At 36.1% G+C, this 20,307-nt stretch overlaps 2 protein-coding genes across 2 annotated transcripts in view; one reads left to right on the top strand and one right to left on the bottom strand.

Annotated features, from left to right (window-relative positions):
- The window catches only part of LOC309494782 (uncharacterized protein), a gene marked incomplete at its 5' end in the record, with an annotated part of 30,285 nt that extends 23,542 nt beyond the window's left edge, over positions 1-6,743 (bottom strand). The window contains one exon of the mRNA XM_082164188.1: positions 6,725-6,743. Coding sequence (XP_082020314.1) covers positions 6,725-6,743 — 19 coding nt within the window. The remainder of the gene's footprint in view (positions 1-6,724) is intronic.
- ptprdb (protein tyrosine phosphatase receptor type Db) overlaps positions 4,837-20,307 on the top strand; it is an 83,863-nt gene continuing 68,392 nt past the window's right edge. Inside the window, exons 1-4 of the mRNA XM_082164415.1 lie at positions 4,837-5,188; positions 9,594-9,616; positions 12,234-12,315; positions 19,067-19,106. Coding sequence (XP_082020541.1) covers positions 19,097-19,106 — 10 coding nt within the window. The 5' untranslated portion in view covers positions 4,837-5,188; positions 9,594-9,616; positions 12,234-12,315; positions 19,067-19,096. The remainder of the gene's footprint in view (positions 5,189-9,593; positions 9,617-12,233; positions 12,316-19,066; positions 19,107-20,307) is intronic.

The raw sequence follows: 20,307 nt of genomic DNA, 5'->3' as shown, positions 1-20,307 counted from the left end.
GAATGACAGGCCTCTGGTGTGATGTCATTACAGTCCTTGTGGATTGCCTCAAGAAAAGTTGATATGGGTTTCAATCATTCATTTTCCATTGCCAGATTGAAAAAAAAAAAAAGCCCCAGTCAGATCTAGAAATGGGGGAAATGGTGAACTAAAGTCATCTGAGAGGACAGATGGGTGAACCATTCTTGTATGTGCACTATTGTAAAAGTTGGACACTGGCTTTGTTCTTTATAATGACATAGGTCATGTGGTCTGGGCTCCTGTGCCATTTCTCTGGGGGTAGGAATAGATACAAGACATTGTACTGTAGCATTCCAAAAGTAGAGTGGTGTCGTATGGTCTAGCTGTGAGATGCGTGAGCATCGTGATCAAGGGCACGACACATACAGTATTTTTCAGTTTGATATACTGTACATGTTTCACGTAATAACTACCATTAAAAAAATTCCGATTTTGTTTTTATTTTGAACCAAATGAATACTTTTATTCAGCAATAAGACATTAGATTGTTTAAAAGTGACAGAAATAAGCATAATGTTACACAAGATTTCTATTTTAAATAAATATATGATGTTCTGAACATTCTATTAATCAAAAAAGTGTGCCGACAGTTGACACAATTCACAGTGATGATAAGAATTGTCATTTTTCATGGTTGCTGAAAATTGAGCTTTGCTATGATGGCATCACAGGGCTAAGCTACATTTTAAAATTAAATAAATTAAAATAGAAAACTGCTATTTAAAAAAAAAAATCACAATATTATTGTTTACTGTATATATTACTGTATTTTTGATCAAATAAATGCAGCCTTGGTGAACATAAGTGTAACGTATTATCCACTGATGGCGAGTCGAGTTGAAAACTCATGTGCAATTTATTGAACAAAATACAAAAACAAAACTAAAGTACTAGGACTTAACTAGTAAGCTTTCGAATCGCTCTCACGGTACACTGATGTCATACGCCGATTGGTCTGCACAGCTATTGGCTGCATCCAAAATCGTATACTTCCCTGCAATATAGTAGGTGAAAAACAGTATGTGACAAAAGAAGTATGTCGCAATTCACAGTACTCGTAAAAGAGTAAAAAGTACCTGATGGCCTACTTCTTCTGGCGTGATTCTGAATACGATGGACACTTTACTATCCCATGAGGCCACGGGAGAGGATTTATGAATGGCAGTGAAGCGGTGCAACTGGCGCCATACAGTAGGTCACATGATGATGACAACATGGCGAATGAAGTACGTCCAAATTACATTCATACTACATGCATTCATAGCCTACTATAGAACATTCTTTTTTAGCGATTGCGAAGTAATTTTTATTCAAAATAAGTACCTACTCAAAAGAGTATGCGATTTCGGATGCAGACATGCAAATTAACCAATAAACAAACCCCAAAAAGATGTGACATATCCCCCCTCAACGTCTTTGTGAAGGATGCATGACACATGACGTAGCCTATCCTGGAAGAAAACTTGCGTCCTTCTTCTCTGACAAATTTCCCCAAACTTGAAGGGTTAGGGAACAGGAAATCACAAGACATGAACATTAACCATTAAACAGGAATTAAAACCCAAACAGACGTGACAAAAGAGGCTTTCTTTCTTTCAAATGTTTTAAATTTTCTTTCAAAAACATAAACATTTTTTATAAACAGTAGTTTTTTTTAATGACAAAATTTTGTTAATGTCAATATTTCTTCTATTGTTAGAATAACATGCATGTAAAATAAGTTTGTATTGATTTGAAAAAGATCATGTGAATTTAAAGGGGTAAAATGGATTTTATTATGGGTTTTCGTGGGCGCAAAGCAATCTGACATTACAAATTTGGTGCATCCTATTGAAAAATGCTCCAACGCCCATCCCCGTATCTGTCTTCTTCTCCAAGATATTCCCATGTGATCTAATGAACAGATGATCAAAGCTGTTTCTGGGACTCTGCTATACGTCTAATGGTCCCTCTACTGTTTTAGCCCGTGAAGGAGGAGAATATGAGACAAAGAAGACAGAGAAACATGAAACTGAGGCTGTGTGCGAGAGAAAAAAGGAAAAAAGAGAATGATAAAGATGTAATGTTGATATAGCGACGATTGGATATAAGACAGGAACAAAATGCAGTGAAAATACCCAGTGCATTGAGCAGTGTGTGTGTGGCCTGGTAAACCCTACATTATGGGAACAAAATGTCCCCATAAATTTGGTAATATCTGAAATAATTGTCCTTGTGGGGACATTTTTTGTGGTCCCCATGAGGAAAACAGCTTATAAAGCACAAAGTGATGTTTCTTAAATGCAGAAAGTTTTCTGTAATGGATAGGTTTAGGGGTAGGGTTAGTGTAGGGGATAGAATATACAGTTTGTACAGGATAAAAATCATTATAATTATGAAAAGTGTGTGTGTGTGTGTGTGTGTGTGTGTGTGTGTGTGTGTGTGTGTGTGTGTGTGTGTGTGTGTGTGTGTGTGTGTGTGTGTGTGTGTGTGTGTGTGTGTGTGAGCGTGCGTGCGTGCGTGCGTGTTCAGTCCCTAATTAATCTCTGTACTGTCTCTGTGGAGGGCAAACACATTAAACACCCAAGATGGGTTGAATTCTTTTATTGATCAATAGTGGATCCCATAATTCATATTTCATTGTTTTTAATTGTGTATATACTGTATGTAGCTGAGGCTGCTTTATAGGATTAATTGATGCCTATTTTATTGTTATTTAGAGAGAGTTATAAACAATAGACATTTAATACATTCTAAAACATCTGTTAGGAGTTCCGCGTTGTAATCGTGTTTAATGTGTCCAACATGCTTTATGATCAGGCTTGATTATTTCTTCATTTGCAGTGATGTGTGTATGCGTGTGCGATAAACAGTGGCTCCAGTGTGTGTTATCTGGCAGTGATTCTTATTAGAAATGTGAGACAGTCTTCCACTGAAAGATCCACCACCTGCAGTCTCAGCTGTATGGTGATGAGACACACACACAACCACACATACTCACACATAAGCTCTCTCTCACACATGTACACAATCAACACACATTCTCCTTCCTCACATGCATTGTCTCCTTATCTCACACTCAGACAAAGCGAGACAAGAAGTGAGAAGAAAGGTGTTTCTTCTTAATTGGGCTTGCATACAAAATCTTATATTTTGTCTATTTCAAATGCTCTTTACTCTTGAGTGTTTTTAATACATTCCTTGACATAGTGGCACACACACACACACACACACACACACACACACACACACACACACACACACACACACACACACACACACACACACACACACACACACACACACACACACACACACACACACACACACACACACACACACACACACACACACACACACACACACACACACACACACACACACACACACACACACACACACACACACACACACACACACACACACACACACACACACACACACACACACACACACACACACACACACGTAAATACTCCCAGGGGATTGATTCATAGAGAGTTATGGCTGTGCTTCTTTGACCTCTCATCTATTAGAGCAAGGTGCTGAGTTGCAAGTGTGTTCAATATGTGTGTTTGTGTGTTTTCGGAAGGTGTAGACTCGACCTCTGGGTGTGAGGTCAAAGGAGCTAAAGGGATAGCCCATCCAAAAATGTCGTTCCAAATCTGTATTTTCATTAGTTTTTTTGTCCATATAAAAAAACGAATGGCTAACTTTGCAGACATTCATAAACAGCTATAGGCCTATTGTACAGCTAATATCTGAAAAAGCATAATAGGGACACTATTATTTAAAATATATTCCTTTGTGTTTCACAGAAGAAAGAAAGGTTTAGAACGGCATGCGGGTGAGTAAATAATGACAGAAGGTTTATTTTTATAAAATGTATTTATGTGAATCCAAATACATTTTCAACAATAATTGTTTTTACTCTTGCCATCATTCACAGATTTTTGCATATTCTCCTTCCCTTTCATTTATTAAATATTTCAGCTCATTTGATAACGCTTCCAGCTTCCAATAAAAGTGTACAGTACTCTCAGCTCCCTTTATGTAATATATCTGAACTATTATTATATTTCCACTCCACAGATTCTCCCCCAAAATCTGTGCAGAAAGTATAAAAAAAAAAAATACCGGGTAAGGATTCTGTCTGGGCCTGCTCATTATTCACCTTCTCTCATCATCTGTTTCTTATATATTCATTTAGCCATGTGAAAACAAGAGATGAAGATAGGATGAAGGCTGGTATTAGGTCATATAGTGTGTAGTTTACATGTTGTGCAATTGAGTGTTTGATGTGTTTGTGTTTGTTTTCTTTACACAGCCCCCATAAGCACAGGAAGCACTGGGTGGGCTATACGACCTAGTTTTTATTTTCACACAAACACATGCACACTCAAAATATCATACATCGGCACAGTGGTGCTCATGGAATATACTTGAATAATGTATGCTGTTAAAGCATTGTGTTGTGTTGTTAATGAGCTCACACTCAATCTAATGAAGCCATGGGATGTCCTGGAATAGATGCACTGTGTGTGTGTGTGTGTGTGTGTGTGTCTGTGCATGTGTGTGTTGTCTTTTGATGAGTTAATGAACGATGATGAGATTTCTATTGCTCTGAGCTGAGCTCCCCTTTGGGCTTGTATTAACATGAAGTTGTTAATTCGGCCCTCTTTTCTTTGTTACATCTCCCACACAAAAACAAGAGGATTTCCTGCTAAAATGCAGTTTAAATTAAATTGAAATCTTTTATGTAAAAAAAAATATTCTAAATCGTCACCCCCCCCTTTACGCGCGCGCGCGCACGCGTGTGTGTGAGTGTGTGTGTGTATGGGCTGCATCCTGCATATCTTTGTTCGTGTCTTCATCAGATATGTGTTGAGAATCAACTTGCTCTTCGACTCTTCTGCCTTCGCGCGACCCCAAAGACCACCTGAGAGTCAGGAGAGTATTTTTAAAAGCAGGGTGCGAGCGCGTCGCTTGAAGCTCAGCACTTCAAAAGCTTCTAAAGCCATTCACTTCTATTGGGCTATGCGCGTGGACTCATCGGGTTTTTGAGAACCGTGCAGACTGCACTCGTCTTTTTTTCGGAGTTAGCGGATCTTGGACTCTCACTTGGGCGGATAGAGAGACTGATCTCCACCGGAATCTCCTCGCACCGCGACTCTACCTGGAGAATCCGGTAAGAGCTCGCGCAGCTTCAAAATGATGCCAGGTCGTCCGGTCCTTTGGTCAAGTGTGTGTGTATGTGTGTGTGTGCACGTGTGTATGTGTGAGAGCTGTGGTATTCGTTGAAAGACAAACTATTGTTAGGCAGTCAGTTCAGAATTTTTTTTTCCAGGATGTGCTTTCACAGAACATGTCGTTATTCAGCCACAATGTGCAGAACGCTCTTAAATTGAATTATTTATTCGATTTGGACGGGCTGTCGAACGTTTTAGGACAGGATGAACTCATTAAAAGTCTTGAAGTTTTGTTGGTTTTCAAACTTGCACTGACTGCGGACTATTACATACAAACCACACTGTAAAAATGTTCGTGACATTAACTGGAATAATGCCAAAGTGCTACAGTAAAACTGTAAGTTACATTAGGATATAGGCCTACAGTACAAAATACATTACATTTTAAAAGACAATACATGTAATGGCCTGCTTGTAATACCTTTTACAATACATGTTAATTGATAAATTATTATAATGTTCGCATAAAATTTTATATTTAACAATACATCTAGGTCTACGTTATGTATTATTATTGTTAAAATAATGTTACTTATTTTAAGTATGAATCAGGCTATGAATCCGAATCACCTCATAAATACTTGAAAGTGGAATCCCAGAATTCACATAATATCAATTTTAAGTTAGATTCACAATGGGGTGTTTTAAGATAGGCTATATTTTATGTTTTTAGTTCATGTTTATGGTTATTTTAGTGTCGTATTTGTTACAGATGGTGTTTCTATGGTGTAGCACATTCACCAAAGAGGCCAATTAAACTTATCTTTGGGTAATCATGACAATTATGTCATTGTACAGAAAATTAACACGTTTTACAGAAACAAATAGATTTAATAGCTGAAATGTATTATTCTAATAATATACAGTTTAATGACATATACAGTCACCAAAATGCATCTTGTGACACTGTCACTGTATTTTTACAGTTCTTTACAATTAAGTCCCCTCCCCCAAATGTAAAAAATGTGTGTGATTATTTTTACTTACCTATTGTCTGTATTTTGCCATCTATACTTTTAAATGACATTAAATAATGTTTACATATATGCCTGTGAATGTATATGAATGCTCTTGAGAACCAGAGGTCACTTTAGTCTAGAGATTCTCTGAGAGACAAGAGGCTTGCATAAGCAGTTTTTTATTTCTGTTCAGCCGTCATATTTTGACATTTTCTCACAAGACTTTTGTAAAGTGCTGACTTCTTCTCGCTGCTCTAATGTGTACTGAAAAGACAGCCCAGTTTGAATATCCACGTCCTCCCTTCTATAACTCAGACATATGACCATATTATTTAAAAAGTAAGAGTAAAATCAAATGGAAAACATCAGTGTTGTCTTAGAATAGAAGCTCTATAGGCGCTTTTTCTCCTATTTTAGCGCCTGTAGATTTAGGCGAAGTGAAAATGAGAGAGAGAGAGAGAGATAGAAATGAGCTGTTTCTCCCTCGTGCTGCGAGGATGACTTAGTGTCTCTCACCTTCATCCTGACACCTCATCTATTATCATTAGGCACACAGTCAAACAACTCTCTCAAGATGTGGGTGTGAAAGTGTGTGTACGAATGTGGGGGAGTAGATGAGTGTGAAAAAAAAGAGAGAAACAGAAAAGGAACTTAAAATCTTCTCTTTCTGAGTTCATGATTGACAGGCCTGGGTCACAGTCTTGACCTGCTCCATTTTCACTCAAACATACTGTACATACTAGACTCGTTTGGTGGTCAGTGAATTCACTTGATGTAACCCTTGACCTGTCAGGCAGTTGATCCCTAAATGATTTGACCAACCCGTAGCAGTTCTACACGGGGATGGAGAGATATTAGACCAGTGTTTCCCAACTTTTTTTTTTTTGTCTTAAGTAAGACACCAAACTAGAATTTTATTTGATCAATAATACAGTAAAACAGAGCACAGTAAAGCACTGGGCAGAAAATGTATCCTTTAAAGAAAATAGTCCTGTTTGGGGGATTTATTCTCTTGACATCTGGCAACCCCAAGCAGGAAAGACAGTGGAGGCTTGTTACCAATGCAAGACAAAGGAAATGTCTTAATAGAATAAAAAAGTTTTTCAGGACAAATAATCAGAAGGAAAAATATCATTACGATTATTTTTAATTAATCGAGAGAAGGATAATTAGTTATCACGATTTACTGTAAATACGATGCAGCCCTAAGTTGTGCTGTATAATATTTTTGTGAAAGCGTGATCATGTTTGTTTTGAAATTCTTGAATGAATACAAAAGCAGAAAAAAACCTGGCATTTATTTGAAATGGAAATTTTAACGATGTAAATGTCTTTATTGTCATTTTTGATTAATTAAATATGTCGGGCGGAAACCTCAAATGTCCAAAACCGCAATTTTTCAGGAAAAGGAAAACCCTGTATTTTAATTTTAATTTTTTATAATTAAACATTGTGTTGTCAAAGTTAATACTGTGGCTTTATTTGGTCAGACTATGTATGACCGTATTGATATGACTAGATGACAAATGCTAGACTAAAACAGTCTTCTCCGCTCCTCAAATGCATAAAACATTAGCCTTTATATAAAGAGAGTTTCTTGAGTAAAGAAAACAATGTACTTATTCAAACAACCAGTTTATTTACCCTTGCAAACAAGCAGAGACGGTCCAAACTGCATGCGGTATAAGAGTGGTGCAGGTACGACGTCACACTGACTAGGATCACACTGGTTCCCTCCAACCCGATCTCACGGGAAAACGTACAAATTCTACGAGGTGGCTTATTCGTACGAATTCATACGACCTGACTCGTACGAATTAGTAAGATTTCTGCAAAATCGTACATATTTTACGAATTTGCCAATTCGTATGAATTCATACGAATGACCTACCCCTGACCCCGCCCCTAAACCTACCCATCACGTGGGTTTAGACAAATCGTACAAATTCGTACGAGTGAGGTCGTACGAATTAGTACGAATTAGCCAACTTTTTATCATTCGTACGAATTGGTCGTGACTCGTGAGATAGCGTTGTTCCCTCGACAAAAACCCAATAGGATTTTAGGATTTTATTTACCCAATCGGATACAGCTGAACACAACTTTTATTAATTTTGAAGCCTAATTGCAGTCGCCAGAAGTAAAAAGCTAAATGTAGGCTATAAACGAACTACACCACGGCACGGTCCCACGAATTCAACGTCACCACCAATAAGCTTCCAACAACTCTTTCAGTTTTTATCTAAAAACATTTTCCCAGAACGTTTGAGTTAGAATAGTTTATAAGAGCACAATTATAAGCATAATGAGGCTGTAATACCGGAATACTGTAATACTGTAATTCAGCATGATGACGTTTAATCTCCTCGACAGCCTCTGTAGTCCAGTTTAGCCTCTTGTTAGTAACCATCCTTTTTCAAGACACGTAACAGCTTCAGAAATCACGAGAGGGGTAATACCGATGTATTTTATGCCGTGTTCACCACACACCTTGTTTCAGCCATTTAACCCCATTAAAAAAAAACCATTGACTTCGGGACGATGGAACCGGACGTGTTAAAATGCTAACTCGCTAACTCGCTTTGACCTACAAAGTGATGTCATACCTGCGCCACTCTATAGAGGCGGATGAAGTTATGAGGTTTGATCGACCGTTTGAGAATCCAATGAAGATATGAAGTTTACTCACAAGCTCTTTTTAATACGTTTCATTGGTTAAATATTTGCAAAAACCCATAAACAGATGTAAAGGGTGACCAATAGTAATGATTTATGAAAAAAGAAAGAAATATGGAGATACGAGGTTTCTGCCGGATATTTAAAATTTTGTTAATTTAGATAGTAATTGTCGTAAAATTGTTTTACCATTAGATTGAAATAATACTAATAATTAAAAAATATATATTATTTCTCCTCATGCGAGCATAGGCAAGTGCCTAGAATGCTTATGCATAAATCCGGCCCTGTACTTTTGAATGGTAGTTGTATATATGCAAATATGTTCCATGTCACAAATTGACCAAACTGATACACATTTTTTTTTTCTTAAAAAAACAACTGAAAATTGTATCTGCAAACATTTTTTAACATTATTTTACCCTAATATATTTAATTTTAAAGTCGTGATTCCTGTTTTAACAGGTTTAAAAAAGCAAAAGCAAAATCTCTCCAAGTATCCTCTTGGGTATTTGTGACCCTGGTTGGGAATCACTGCGTTACATCAACTATGACAGAGCATCTGATATTGCCACAGTTCATGGAGACTGCATTTTTGATCTTTTGTCTGGAAAACAGTTGCATGATAATGAAGTGTTGGTGTAATGCTGTCATTTTGGATGACTGTATTCAGCTCACTCCCTTTTCTCTCTTTCTCTCTCTCTTCCAGATTGACTCAAATAGAACACAGAGGTAAGTGAGGTTTTTTTACAGCTTGAAAAACTAACAAGCAGGGTGACAGAGTAGGAATGAGAGGTGAAGTGTGGCACGACAAAGATCAATCTTTACATTTCTGAAACCAGAAACTGTTTTAATTACAAGATATTTGAACAGTCACAGAATGGAATCTGCGCAGAACTCCACAGAATTGGAACACCCGTCTGCACTTATGCCGCTTCTTGTGTGTTTGTTCAGGAAATATTTTGCATAATTTGAAAATGCTTTCAGCTATCACTGAAGACATAGTACTATCAGCTCCATTTAACACATTTTACTATGTTTAAATCCACTATAATCAGCACAGAAAATGCAAAAAAGTAAGCAGATTCCTTCTGGGCCTGGCATGAAAATGATGGTATTCAGTTCAGTTGTTTCATCTACAGTACTTGTCTTCTCTAAATATGAAGAATGCCTATCCAGAGCAGTTAAAAGCATAAAAAGGCCACTTTTGCATATTTTTTTTTTTCTTTCATAGCTTGTAGATAAGGCTTGTCTTGTCTCATATTCAACGCTCTAACACTGTTTAGACATTTTAATGTGCCTTTCTGTACAAGGCCATGCTGGAAGGCGCTGATGTCCACTGAGATCAATAAAACCTCCATTCAGTGAGGGGTTGAAATGTCTTCTCTTTTTCACTAAACCCTTTTGGTCTTTCTCTCTCTCACACACACACACACACACACACACACACACACACACACACACACACACACACACACACACACACACACACACACACACACACACACACACACACACACACACACACACACACACACACACACACACACACACACACACACACACACACACACACACACACACACACACACACACACACACACACACAAGGGCTGACTGTTTTAGACTCTTCAGTCTGTATACTGTCTCACTCAGGAACGCACACTTTGCATATTAGACCCTACGGATCATGTTTTGTATAAACATATTATGTAATAAATAGCCAATGCTGAATTTATGTTCCCAGCATTTCTCAGGTAATATTTACTACCTGTTCACAATCAATATTGTGATCGATGAATGAAAGTGAACAGCACAACCTAGTGGCCACATGTTCTTACTGCATTAACACCTTTCTGCTCTTAAAACCCCAAATGCACCCCATCTGTCAGTCATCTCACACAAGAGCATGATCTCTCCCGTCGGTGTTCCTCATTTAAAAATAGCTCCTTTCCAGATGTTTGCAAGTACAGTATAAAGTGGGGTCCATTATTCTGAGACTGTCATTACATAATGATATATTTTCAGCACTATTTCTAGGTCACTAATCAATCGAATGTAAACAAATTTGTAGCAAAGGTTAGATGTTCTTGCTTCCATTGAAGCAAATGAGATGCTCAATGGAATTTTCTCAAATCATGCTGAAAGCTTTTGTCAGCTCGAGTAATTATAAATTACAATGTCGATTTTATAATAAAATTTTCTATTCTAATAATTTAAAGAGACAAAATGCAAAACAGAAGCATTTTTACTTGTGAAAATTTGGGCTCCAAGCAAAATGACTTAAAATATTAGTTTAAGCTTAAAAAATAACAAATATCTGCCGACGGGGTCAGAGAAATAAACTTAATTCAAAGGGAAAACAAGATTATTTTCCGACCTCATTGGCAGATTATTGTTCTTGTTTTAAACTTAAACTTTTTTTTATTTTTTATTATCAGAAAATCAGAATATAGTAATTTTGCTTCTCAATTAAATATATCATTTGTAATGGAAAACAGGACAAAAATAAGATTTTTTTTTTTTTTTTTTTTTTTTTTGCAGTGCACAAACACCTTAAAAATACACATACACTATTGTTCAAACATTTGGGGTTAGAAAGATTTATTATGTTTTTTAAAAAGTATCTTATGCTCACCAAGGCTACATTTATTTGTAGTAATAAATAATTAAATAATAACAATGTTAAATAATTATTTTCTATTTTAATATATGTTAAAATATAAATAATATGTTTGATGGCAAAGCCGAATTTTCTGCAGCAATTGTCACCTGATCCTTCAGAAATCATTTTATCATGCTGATTTGGTGCTTAAGAAACATTTATTATTTTCTTAAAAAAATATTGAAATGCTTGTTTTCAGGGTTCTTGCATTACAGAATTAGTTTAAAATAGAATTTTTTTGTATCTTATAAACATTTTTTTACTGCCACTTTTGATACATTTAATGCATTATTGCTGAATAAAAGTATTAATTTCTTCTTTTTTTTTTAAATCTTACTGACCCCAAACTTTTAAATGGTCCATATACACTGATTTATATAGGTCCATTTTCTGTCATGCAGAGTACAGTATATCTTAATACAAAAAGTCTAATAATAGGCAAATTTTCATTCCATCTGGCTAAAGTGACTAGCTCACAGTAAGATCCTCATATTCTGACAGATGTCTGTTGATCTCAGAGCTTTATTGCTAGAACACCTGAGTCAGCTGTTTCCAAACTAGACTGAAAAAGATCATAAAACAGTCAAATCCCTACTGGTGCTTTCAGTGAGTGTGTGGATGTTTGAGAGAGAAGGATTTAAAAGGGCTGCGTGTTGTGTGTTTAATGAGTTTTTCATCTTTCAGGAGAGTCCTGTGGAGTCTGTCCTTCTTTCACCCAGCGAGAGACATCTGAGTTTAGACTCAGTTTAAACTCATTATAGCTCATGTAAGTTGTTTGCATTCTCACACATTCACTCACACACTGGCTCTGTCCAAAACCTAGTGAGCTTATAGCCTTCTAAGTCACAAGCGACTTCATAACTTCGAGTCATAACTCTTTACAAAGGTAGCAGCAGCAGCTCGTAAAACACACAAGTGACCCGACTTACAATTGTTTTATATATTGTAAGACTGATGCCGGACTGTCTGGACCAAGAGAGGGCTACTCTCTGTAAGGTTTTAAGAGTTTAGAGATAATTTGCTTACTGTGGTGGGTGTGCTCCTTTCACAGGGTCTTTCATGCAAATTGTCTTCTGTCCTCAGTAAGGTGCAAACTACCCAGATCTGGGACCCTGATAAATGCAAATTCCTATTGTAAGTGTCTGTCTCACTTTGGGCAATGTTTTGTCTTGGTCCCGGTATTTAAAAAAATGCTGCAAAGGGCTCGAGCGTGATTTGTAGTCAGATCAGACAAAAGTCCAGTTTTGAGTGGATCATAGGGCACGCCAACTGAGATTTTAGTGATCCGGTTAAAAATTGGCACTGGTTCAAGTGAACTTTGACTGTAAAGGATCATAAAGGGAATTTCTGTTTTGCTCAACCAACCTAAATAGAAAAATAAACCATACATTTATTGTAAAATTACTCAAGCAATCAGGAAAAAGTAATATTGGTCGGCTTATATCTGTAGTGGTCATGAACTCTGACTAAAGATAGTGTTACTTTAGTTCAAATTTATACAGATCAATGGGGACTAAACAAAATACTTTTAGAGAGAGCAAGCGTGGGAGTGGCCCTCTAAACAGTATAGTCAATTACCCAGTGGTGGACAATAACGAAGTAAATGTAATTCGTTACTGTACTTAAGTAGCTTTTTTGTGTATCTGTACTTTACTGAAGTATTTAAATTTGGGAAGACTTTTACTTTAACTCCACTACATTTCAAAGTCAAATATCTTACTTTTTACTCTACTACATTTTCAAAATCAGTCGTTCCTTTTTATTTATGAGTGGATAAAAACTTAACTGATCAAACGAGCCACCAATCACAGTAGCCTACAACGTGCGCGCTTTGTTTTGAACTTGCCTTGGCTGTACTAAGCGCGAGCCGTTAAATATGAGAGTTGCGACCAGACAGTATGAGTTTGCGACACACTAGGCTTGTTCGACTTGAACCGGCGCTGCACAGATCAATCAGTTTATGACATCAAAGTATAGAGCTCAATCGCGAGAGCGATTGAAAAGCATACAGAGCCGTCTACTCTCTAATCGCTCTCGCGGTATTTTAATGTCATTCACCGACTGGTCTGTGCAGTGTGCAACGCCAGTTCAAGTCGAACAAGCCTACTGTGATCTCACCGCCGCGCGGTCATGTGATTCGTGTAGCTATCAATAGTTCCAAACAAATCGCGGTGCCAATGATTTTAAGCGGGGCAGAGAGCAGCAGCTATTATTGCAGCAATTATCGGTAAATATTGACGCATAATGAACATTGCTTATTACGTTGACACAAAAATGACTTGCATATAATAGCATTTTTTTTCTGGGGAGTAGCAGAAACACTGCATTAATACGTTTTGGTGTTTAATTTGGGAGGGAAATTGGCTGCTCCCATAACGTAGAATATAATGTGTGTGTGTGTGTGTATTTATTTAATGGCATTGTGCAGGTTTATGTGAATGTATCATAACATTAGGATGTTTATAATTATGACCATAGACGCTCGTGAAAAATATATACAGTAAATACTGTAAATGTATTATACCTTATGGAAACAGTCCCCTTCCGTCCAAAATTAAACACACAAAAAATATTCAATTCAATTAAATTCAATAAAAAAAAAAAATATATATTAATGTCATTTTATTAATAGATTGATGTGCCAGGAGTGACATTAGAGTCTTCACGTAGACTGAGTTAAGCAAGAGTCTTGTGACAAAAATTATAATAGGACATTATAGCCATAAAAAAATCATAGTACTTGGATACTTAAGTACATTTGAAGGCAAATACTTTTGTACTTTTACTCAAGTGAATGTTTAAAGGCAGCACTTCTACTTTTACTTGAGTAATATTTTACCTTGAGTATCTTTACTTTAACTCAAGTACATGGTATGTGTACTTCGTCCATCACTGCAATTACCTTTGTTCAGTGACCAAGACTGGCGAGTTTGTGATCGTGGGATCCACGTTAAACGAACGGCGCAAGACCGTCACATTGGTATACAAATTAACAAGTACAATAAGAGTAGGGCTGAAACGATTAGTCGACGTTGTCGACAATGTCGACAATAAAAAATTGTCGACAAAATATCTTGTTGTCGAGTAGTCGTTTGAGCTCATGTGACCTAATGTAAGGGCCTGCAATATCGCGATTTGACCGCTACGGCGCTGTAGCGCTAGAGAGTAATGTTACAAATGCTATTGCGGTAGAAGAAAACACAGCGCAAATTATGACCTGACGGAGTGCAAACGAATCCGAACTAGCAAGGTGTGTAAAGTTTCACAAAACTTCAAACCAAGAATGCTGTCGTGTGCAATACATGCTAGGCGGAACTTGCTTTTCACGGGAGCACAACATGCATGTCAAAGCACTTAAAGAGGAAACAAGATGAGCCGGTGAGAGGTGAATGTTCTCCAGCTGGAGCTAAATAACTAGCAGTAAATCTCTTTATTAGACAATGCAATACTACTAATAATAGCAACAATATTAACAATAATAATATAATTACAGTAATATGATGATTTATTTTTGCATAGAATAAAGCTTGATCGAGCTTAGGAGTCAGGGCTGTTTTTATTATTGTAACACTATTAACGTTAGGTATAACAGGCTTATCACTTGCCTTTATTTTGTTCCATATTCATGAAGACTTACAAAAGGAGATGTTATGAAGAATATCAGTTGCTTTTTCATACTGTAAATTAAAAGGTGAATGAGAGTGTCTCTGTCAGCTCAATTGTCAATTTTTATTTTATTTTATTCTTATAATAATTGTTTGCAGATTAAGTTTTTCTGTAGTGCAGCTGATACATTTTTGTTTATTTTTTCTATTGAAAGAGAACATAATATTTAACCAATGCTTAGAGAGCATTTGTGTGTGATTTGAGTTGGACAGAAATCTGGGAACTTAAAGAGAATGACCTGTTTGGCTCAAAGTTCATTAAAACAACCATTTCAAAAGCTGAAGTGATTTTCTTTTTTTTTTATATTATAGTTAGAATATGTATAACTCAGTATTTTAACTAATTGAAAAAGCTGAATAATCGTTCCAAACTTACTGATTAGCCGGCAAAATAATCGATGATTAGTCGATTAATCGTTCTAATAATCGCTAGATTAATCGACTATCAAAATAATCGTTTGTTGCAGCCCTAAATAAGAGTAAAGAGTTAAATAGAATAATCAAATGTCTAGATAAATTATCATATAAATGACCAATTGCCAATCTAACCTAAATTCAAGGTTGCGATAAAATGGAGTCAGATAAAAGTAAATTGGAATTAATGCCACACTGAAAAGACAGAACGTGCAGTAACCCTTCACCCGCTCTTTTGGAAACCGTCGTTGGGCCATTTGGGCAGTAATACAATTTATACAGTATATACAGTTTGACGTTAGTATGTTGCCAAGCTAACAACATTATACTATACCCACACAAATAGTAGATAAAATGGTACCAATTTTTAAGCTAAAGTATACCTTTTTTCTTTTCTTTTTTTTTATAATTGTTTGCTGACAATCTGCTATAGCCTATTGGTCAGTTAAAAAGATAACTCTGCCCCAAATCAATCTACAAATTTCTTGATTATAACAATCTTTATAACTACACTGTAAAAAAATTCTAACCTCTCCAAATCAAAATTTTCTAGTGACACATCTAAATTTTTAAATTGGCCCAAGTGCAATTCTTGTTGCAATAGTCTGTTAACATTGGCTCAATGAGAAATAATACGTCAGACTAATTGAAACATTTAGATGTAACCAGTCACTAGAAATTTTTAACTTGGGGATTTAATTTTTTTTTACAGTGTATCTTATAAGCTTATTAAAGTATTTTAACACTGATTTAACACTGTTTGGATTTAAATAGGCAAATACTTAAGACTGGTTTATTATTGCAGTGATTATTATGTTTCTAGCATGTTATATGTTGGTGGGCAACAGTTCTTCTAACCCTAATTGATGAAGTGTGTAGCTTTTCATTTCTTAAACTGCCATGTAGGAAAACACATTATGGCCATATTCCAGGATGACAAAGCCAAGATTCATCAGGCTCAAATTGAAAGTTGTGATGTTATTTCCATCAGGAGGTGCGTCAATTTTTGGTCAAGATCTTGTATTGACAATGCAAGAGTCAAGCACTCTGTAAAGTCTCCTTCAGCACATCCCAGACTTTCGATGAATTTAAGGTCTGGACTCAGAGGTGCCAATTCATGTGTGAAAATGATTATTCATGCTCCCTTCACAATTTGAATCTTGACATTGTCATCCTGGAATATGGCCATGATGGGTTTTCCTACATGGCTGTTTAAGAAATGGAAAGCTACACGCTCCATCAATAGAAGAACTGTTGCCAAACATATAACATGCTAGAAACATAATAATCACTGCAATAATTATCCAGTATAGACTCTTAAAGGGGTGGTTGATTATGATTTCACTTTTCTAACTTTAGTTAGTGTGTAATGTTGCTGTTTGAGCATAAACAACATCTGCAAAGTTACAACGCTCAAATTTCAAAGCAAAGGGAGATATTTTCTTTTAAAGAAATTGCTTTTTAAGGACTTCAACAAACGGCTGGTATGGACTACAAGACATTCCTCACCAACCCTAGAATTTACATAAACCCCGCCCGCTGAACACGATTTATAGATTATCAAGACAGAATATGCTAATCAATGACTAGAAGATAACTGCACAACAGCTTCACAAACCATTCAGAAATGTCCTGTTGCATTCTACATGTTGTCACTTCCTCTAGAGTCTCTCCATCATTGTCCGACTCCTGTTTGAACATAAAAGGATAAAATTTTTTACATTTTCAGTGCATGTCTGTGTGAAGTAAAAGGACACAAGCTGTTGAAGCTCCACGCTTTGTGCCGGGAGCAGCAGCTCATTTGCATTTAAAGGAACAGACACAAAACGGTGCTATTTTGAGATAAAACTTCACATACACTCTCTGGGGACATCAAAGACTTATTTTACATATTGTGAAAATGGCATTATACCACCCCTTTAAGTATTTGCCTATTTAAATTTAAATAAAAATATAAATATTGTCAGAGTAATAAGTAAAAAAAAAAAAAAAAAAAAAAGATATGAATACTTTTATTAAGAAAAGATGCATTAAATTGATCAAAAGTGAAAGTAAAGACATAATTTAAAAAAAGTTTTATATTTCAAATAAATAATGTTTGTTTGAGCTTTCTATTATTCATCAAAGAACCTGGATAAAATGTATCACGATTTACTCAACAAAAAATTAAGCAAAACAACTGTTTCAACACAATGATAAAAATATATCACCAAACCAGCATATTAGAATGATTTCTAAAGGATCATGTGGCACAGAAGACTGGAGTAATGATGCTGAAAATTCATTATTTTAATTATTTTAAATGCAGCTTATAAATCAACATTTCTCTTACTTTATTCACCAACTTGGATGTATTTGCAGCTAAGCTCTTTGCAGTGCATTGTGTGGTACCATTCTCTGTGAATGATACACACTTCACAATTTAGCCTAAACTAGCTATATCAGAAGGAGCACAGCCATATGGAACAACCTTTACATGTTTGATGATGTCTTAAAATGCGGCCTTAGAAGGCAGCTCATTAGGATTTGGAACAGAGCCAGTCTTAGGAGCTTTAGACTGCTCTCCTTTTTACATGTGCAAGTACAAATGCCGCTCTGTATTCCCCACATCCCTGTTTCCCCTCTTCCTGTGTTCTCACACAGTTGTTCCTGAAGTAGCTTCTCTCTGTCCAGCTGCTGCCAAGCCTTGCAGCAAATAACGCTCACATGAATACTGTATTTGACCATAAAACCTCAGCGGATTTAGCGCGTTAAGAGTGCGTGTGTGTTTTATAGTGCGTACACTGCTGCATTATTGAGAGCTACTCACAGATGCATCCAACTCTTTTTGACACTGACGATGTAATCCACTAAAAATACTTACTTACCTCATCTCTCACTCTCTGTCTCTCCCTCTTCCTGTGTTGGTTTTCTTTCTCGCTCTTGTCTCTCTCTTTCTTTCAATTTTACTCCCTCTCTCCAATTATTTTCTTTCACTTCTTGATTCACTCCTCATCTCTCTCTTTCTGGCCCTCTATAGTGTGTGTGTGTGTGTTCACGTCTGACTGTTTTAATGTGCTAAACTGGAGCTGCATTAGATGCATTAGATCGTTTTTCCCCTCTCCTTTCAGTCGCTCAATAACTATCCCTTTCTTTTTCTCACTCTCCTTTCTCTATCTCTTTATTAGAGGTGGTACTTATGAATCTGGTAGTGCATTAAAGTGATAGATGAATATAGTATATTCCAAATTGCTCATCTATAAATAGGTGCAAATAAACCATTAGAGAAAGCAGACAGCACCTCGTCCTCTTCTGTTTATTGGCACAACTTTTACTGTTGATTTTAAGGCATTATCGCATGCTGTGAGACTGCTGCTGCCCTCCTCTGGAGGCTGATATTTTAACATTTTAAAAGCCAAAAGAAATCAAAATATGTTTCTTCTTTTTGTCTCATATCAGCTTTCGTAACTCTGACCAGCAGCATGTGGGATGTTAAAAGGTAAGAACACCTCAAGCTCAACATAACACCAGTTAATCCAGGCTTGGTTTACAGTTTGTTGTTCTGTATTATATAAATCATACATATTATGTATCCAACCATGTCTCTCTCAGACAGTTTTGTGCCTGATTTCTTGGTAGGAAGTGGAACGGTTCTGCCATGTTGTGTCAAAGGATGAACTAGAGTGGCTAGATCATTTTTGCCTCAGGAGTAGGCCTAAATAGCACTGGCCACATAGTTAAGTTACAGTATATGCACCCCAATAGACTGGAGTCAGACAAACCTACAACAAAATGGAAATTAGTTGGAGATTTGACTTGAAAAGTAATGCATATGCTCTAAAATTTGGTAAAATATGGCTGCATATTATTTTATATTATATTATATTATATTATATTATAGGCCACAAGTGTTATTGTACTTAAGCGTGATTGATTGCAAGTGTGACACTGATTTAACAAAACAGTTAATCAAAATAAATTAAAATTGAGTCTACGTTTTAATAAAACTTTTTTCAGCAAGGACACATTAAATTGATCAAAAGTGACAGTAAAGAAATTTATAATGTTAAAAAATGTTTCTATTTAAACAAATGCACCTTTATTTATCAAAGAATACTGAAAAAATGTTTCACGGTTTGTGGTGTACTTCACGTATCACCACAAAAATATTAATCAGCACAACTGTTTTCAAAATGTATAATAAAATGAATTATTCTTGAGCACCAAATCAGCATATTAGAATGATTTCTGAAGGATCATGTGAGACTGAAGACTAATGGCTGCTAAAGTAATGGCTGCTTTGTCTTTGCATTATTACAGTATGGAGATTTCAAAGTAGCATTTATTGTAAAGAAATACATTGTAGCTCAAGCAATCAATTCAATCAAAATATTTCACAAAAATGTGTTTGTTAATTTTTAGAATATGAAGTAATAAATATTTAGTTCAAAATGACAAGTCGTGTACACTTTCTGGATGTCAAATATTGTGGGACATGTTTAAAGTGTGTAGTTTAATATGATATGGTTAACTTAAGGTGAACTGACTTCATATATCCATAAAAAAATGACCAGTGTGACTAAATTGTAAATGTAGTTCAGTGTAAGACTGGAGAAATTTCCGAACTCACACACAACTGAGGCTCTTAGATGGAATATGAGAATATAAGAAATTACATTTTACTCATTAAGACAAGATAT

This window comes from Leuciscus leuciscus (genome assembly GCF_965113295.1).
Source record: "Leuciscus leuciscus genome assembly, chromosome: 3".
In the NCBI taxonomy this organism is placed as follows: Eukaryota; Metazoa; Chordata; class Actinopteri; order Cypriniformes; family Leuciscidae; genus Leuciscus; species Leuciscus leuciscus.
Note: the sequence above shows the minus strand (reverse complement) of the source record. Positions and strands in the feature narration are given on the sequence as shown.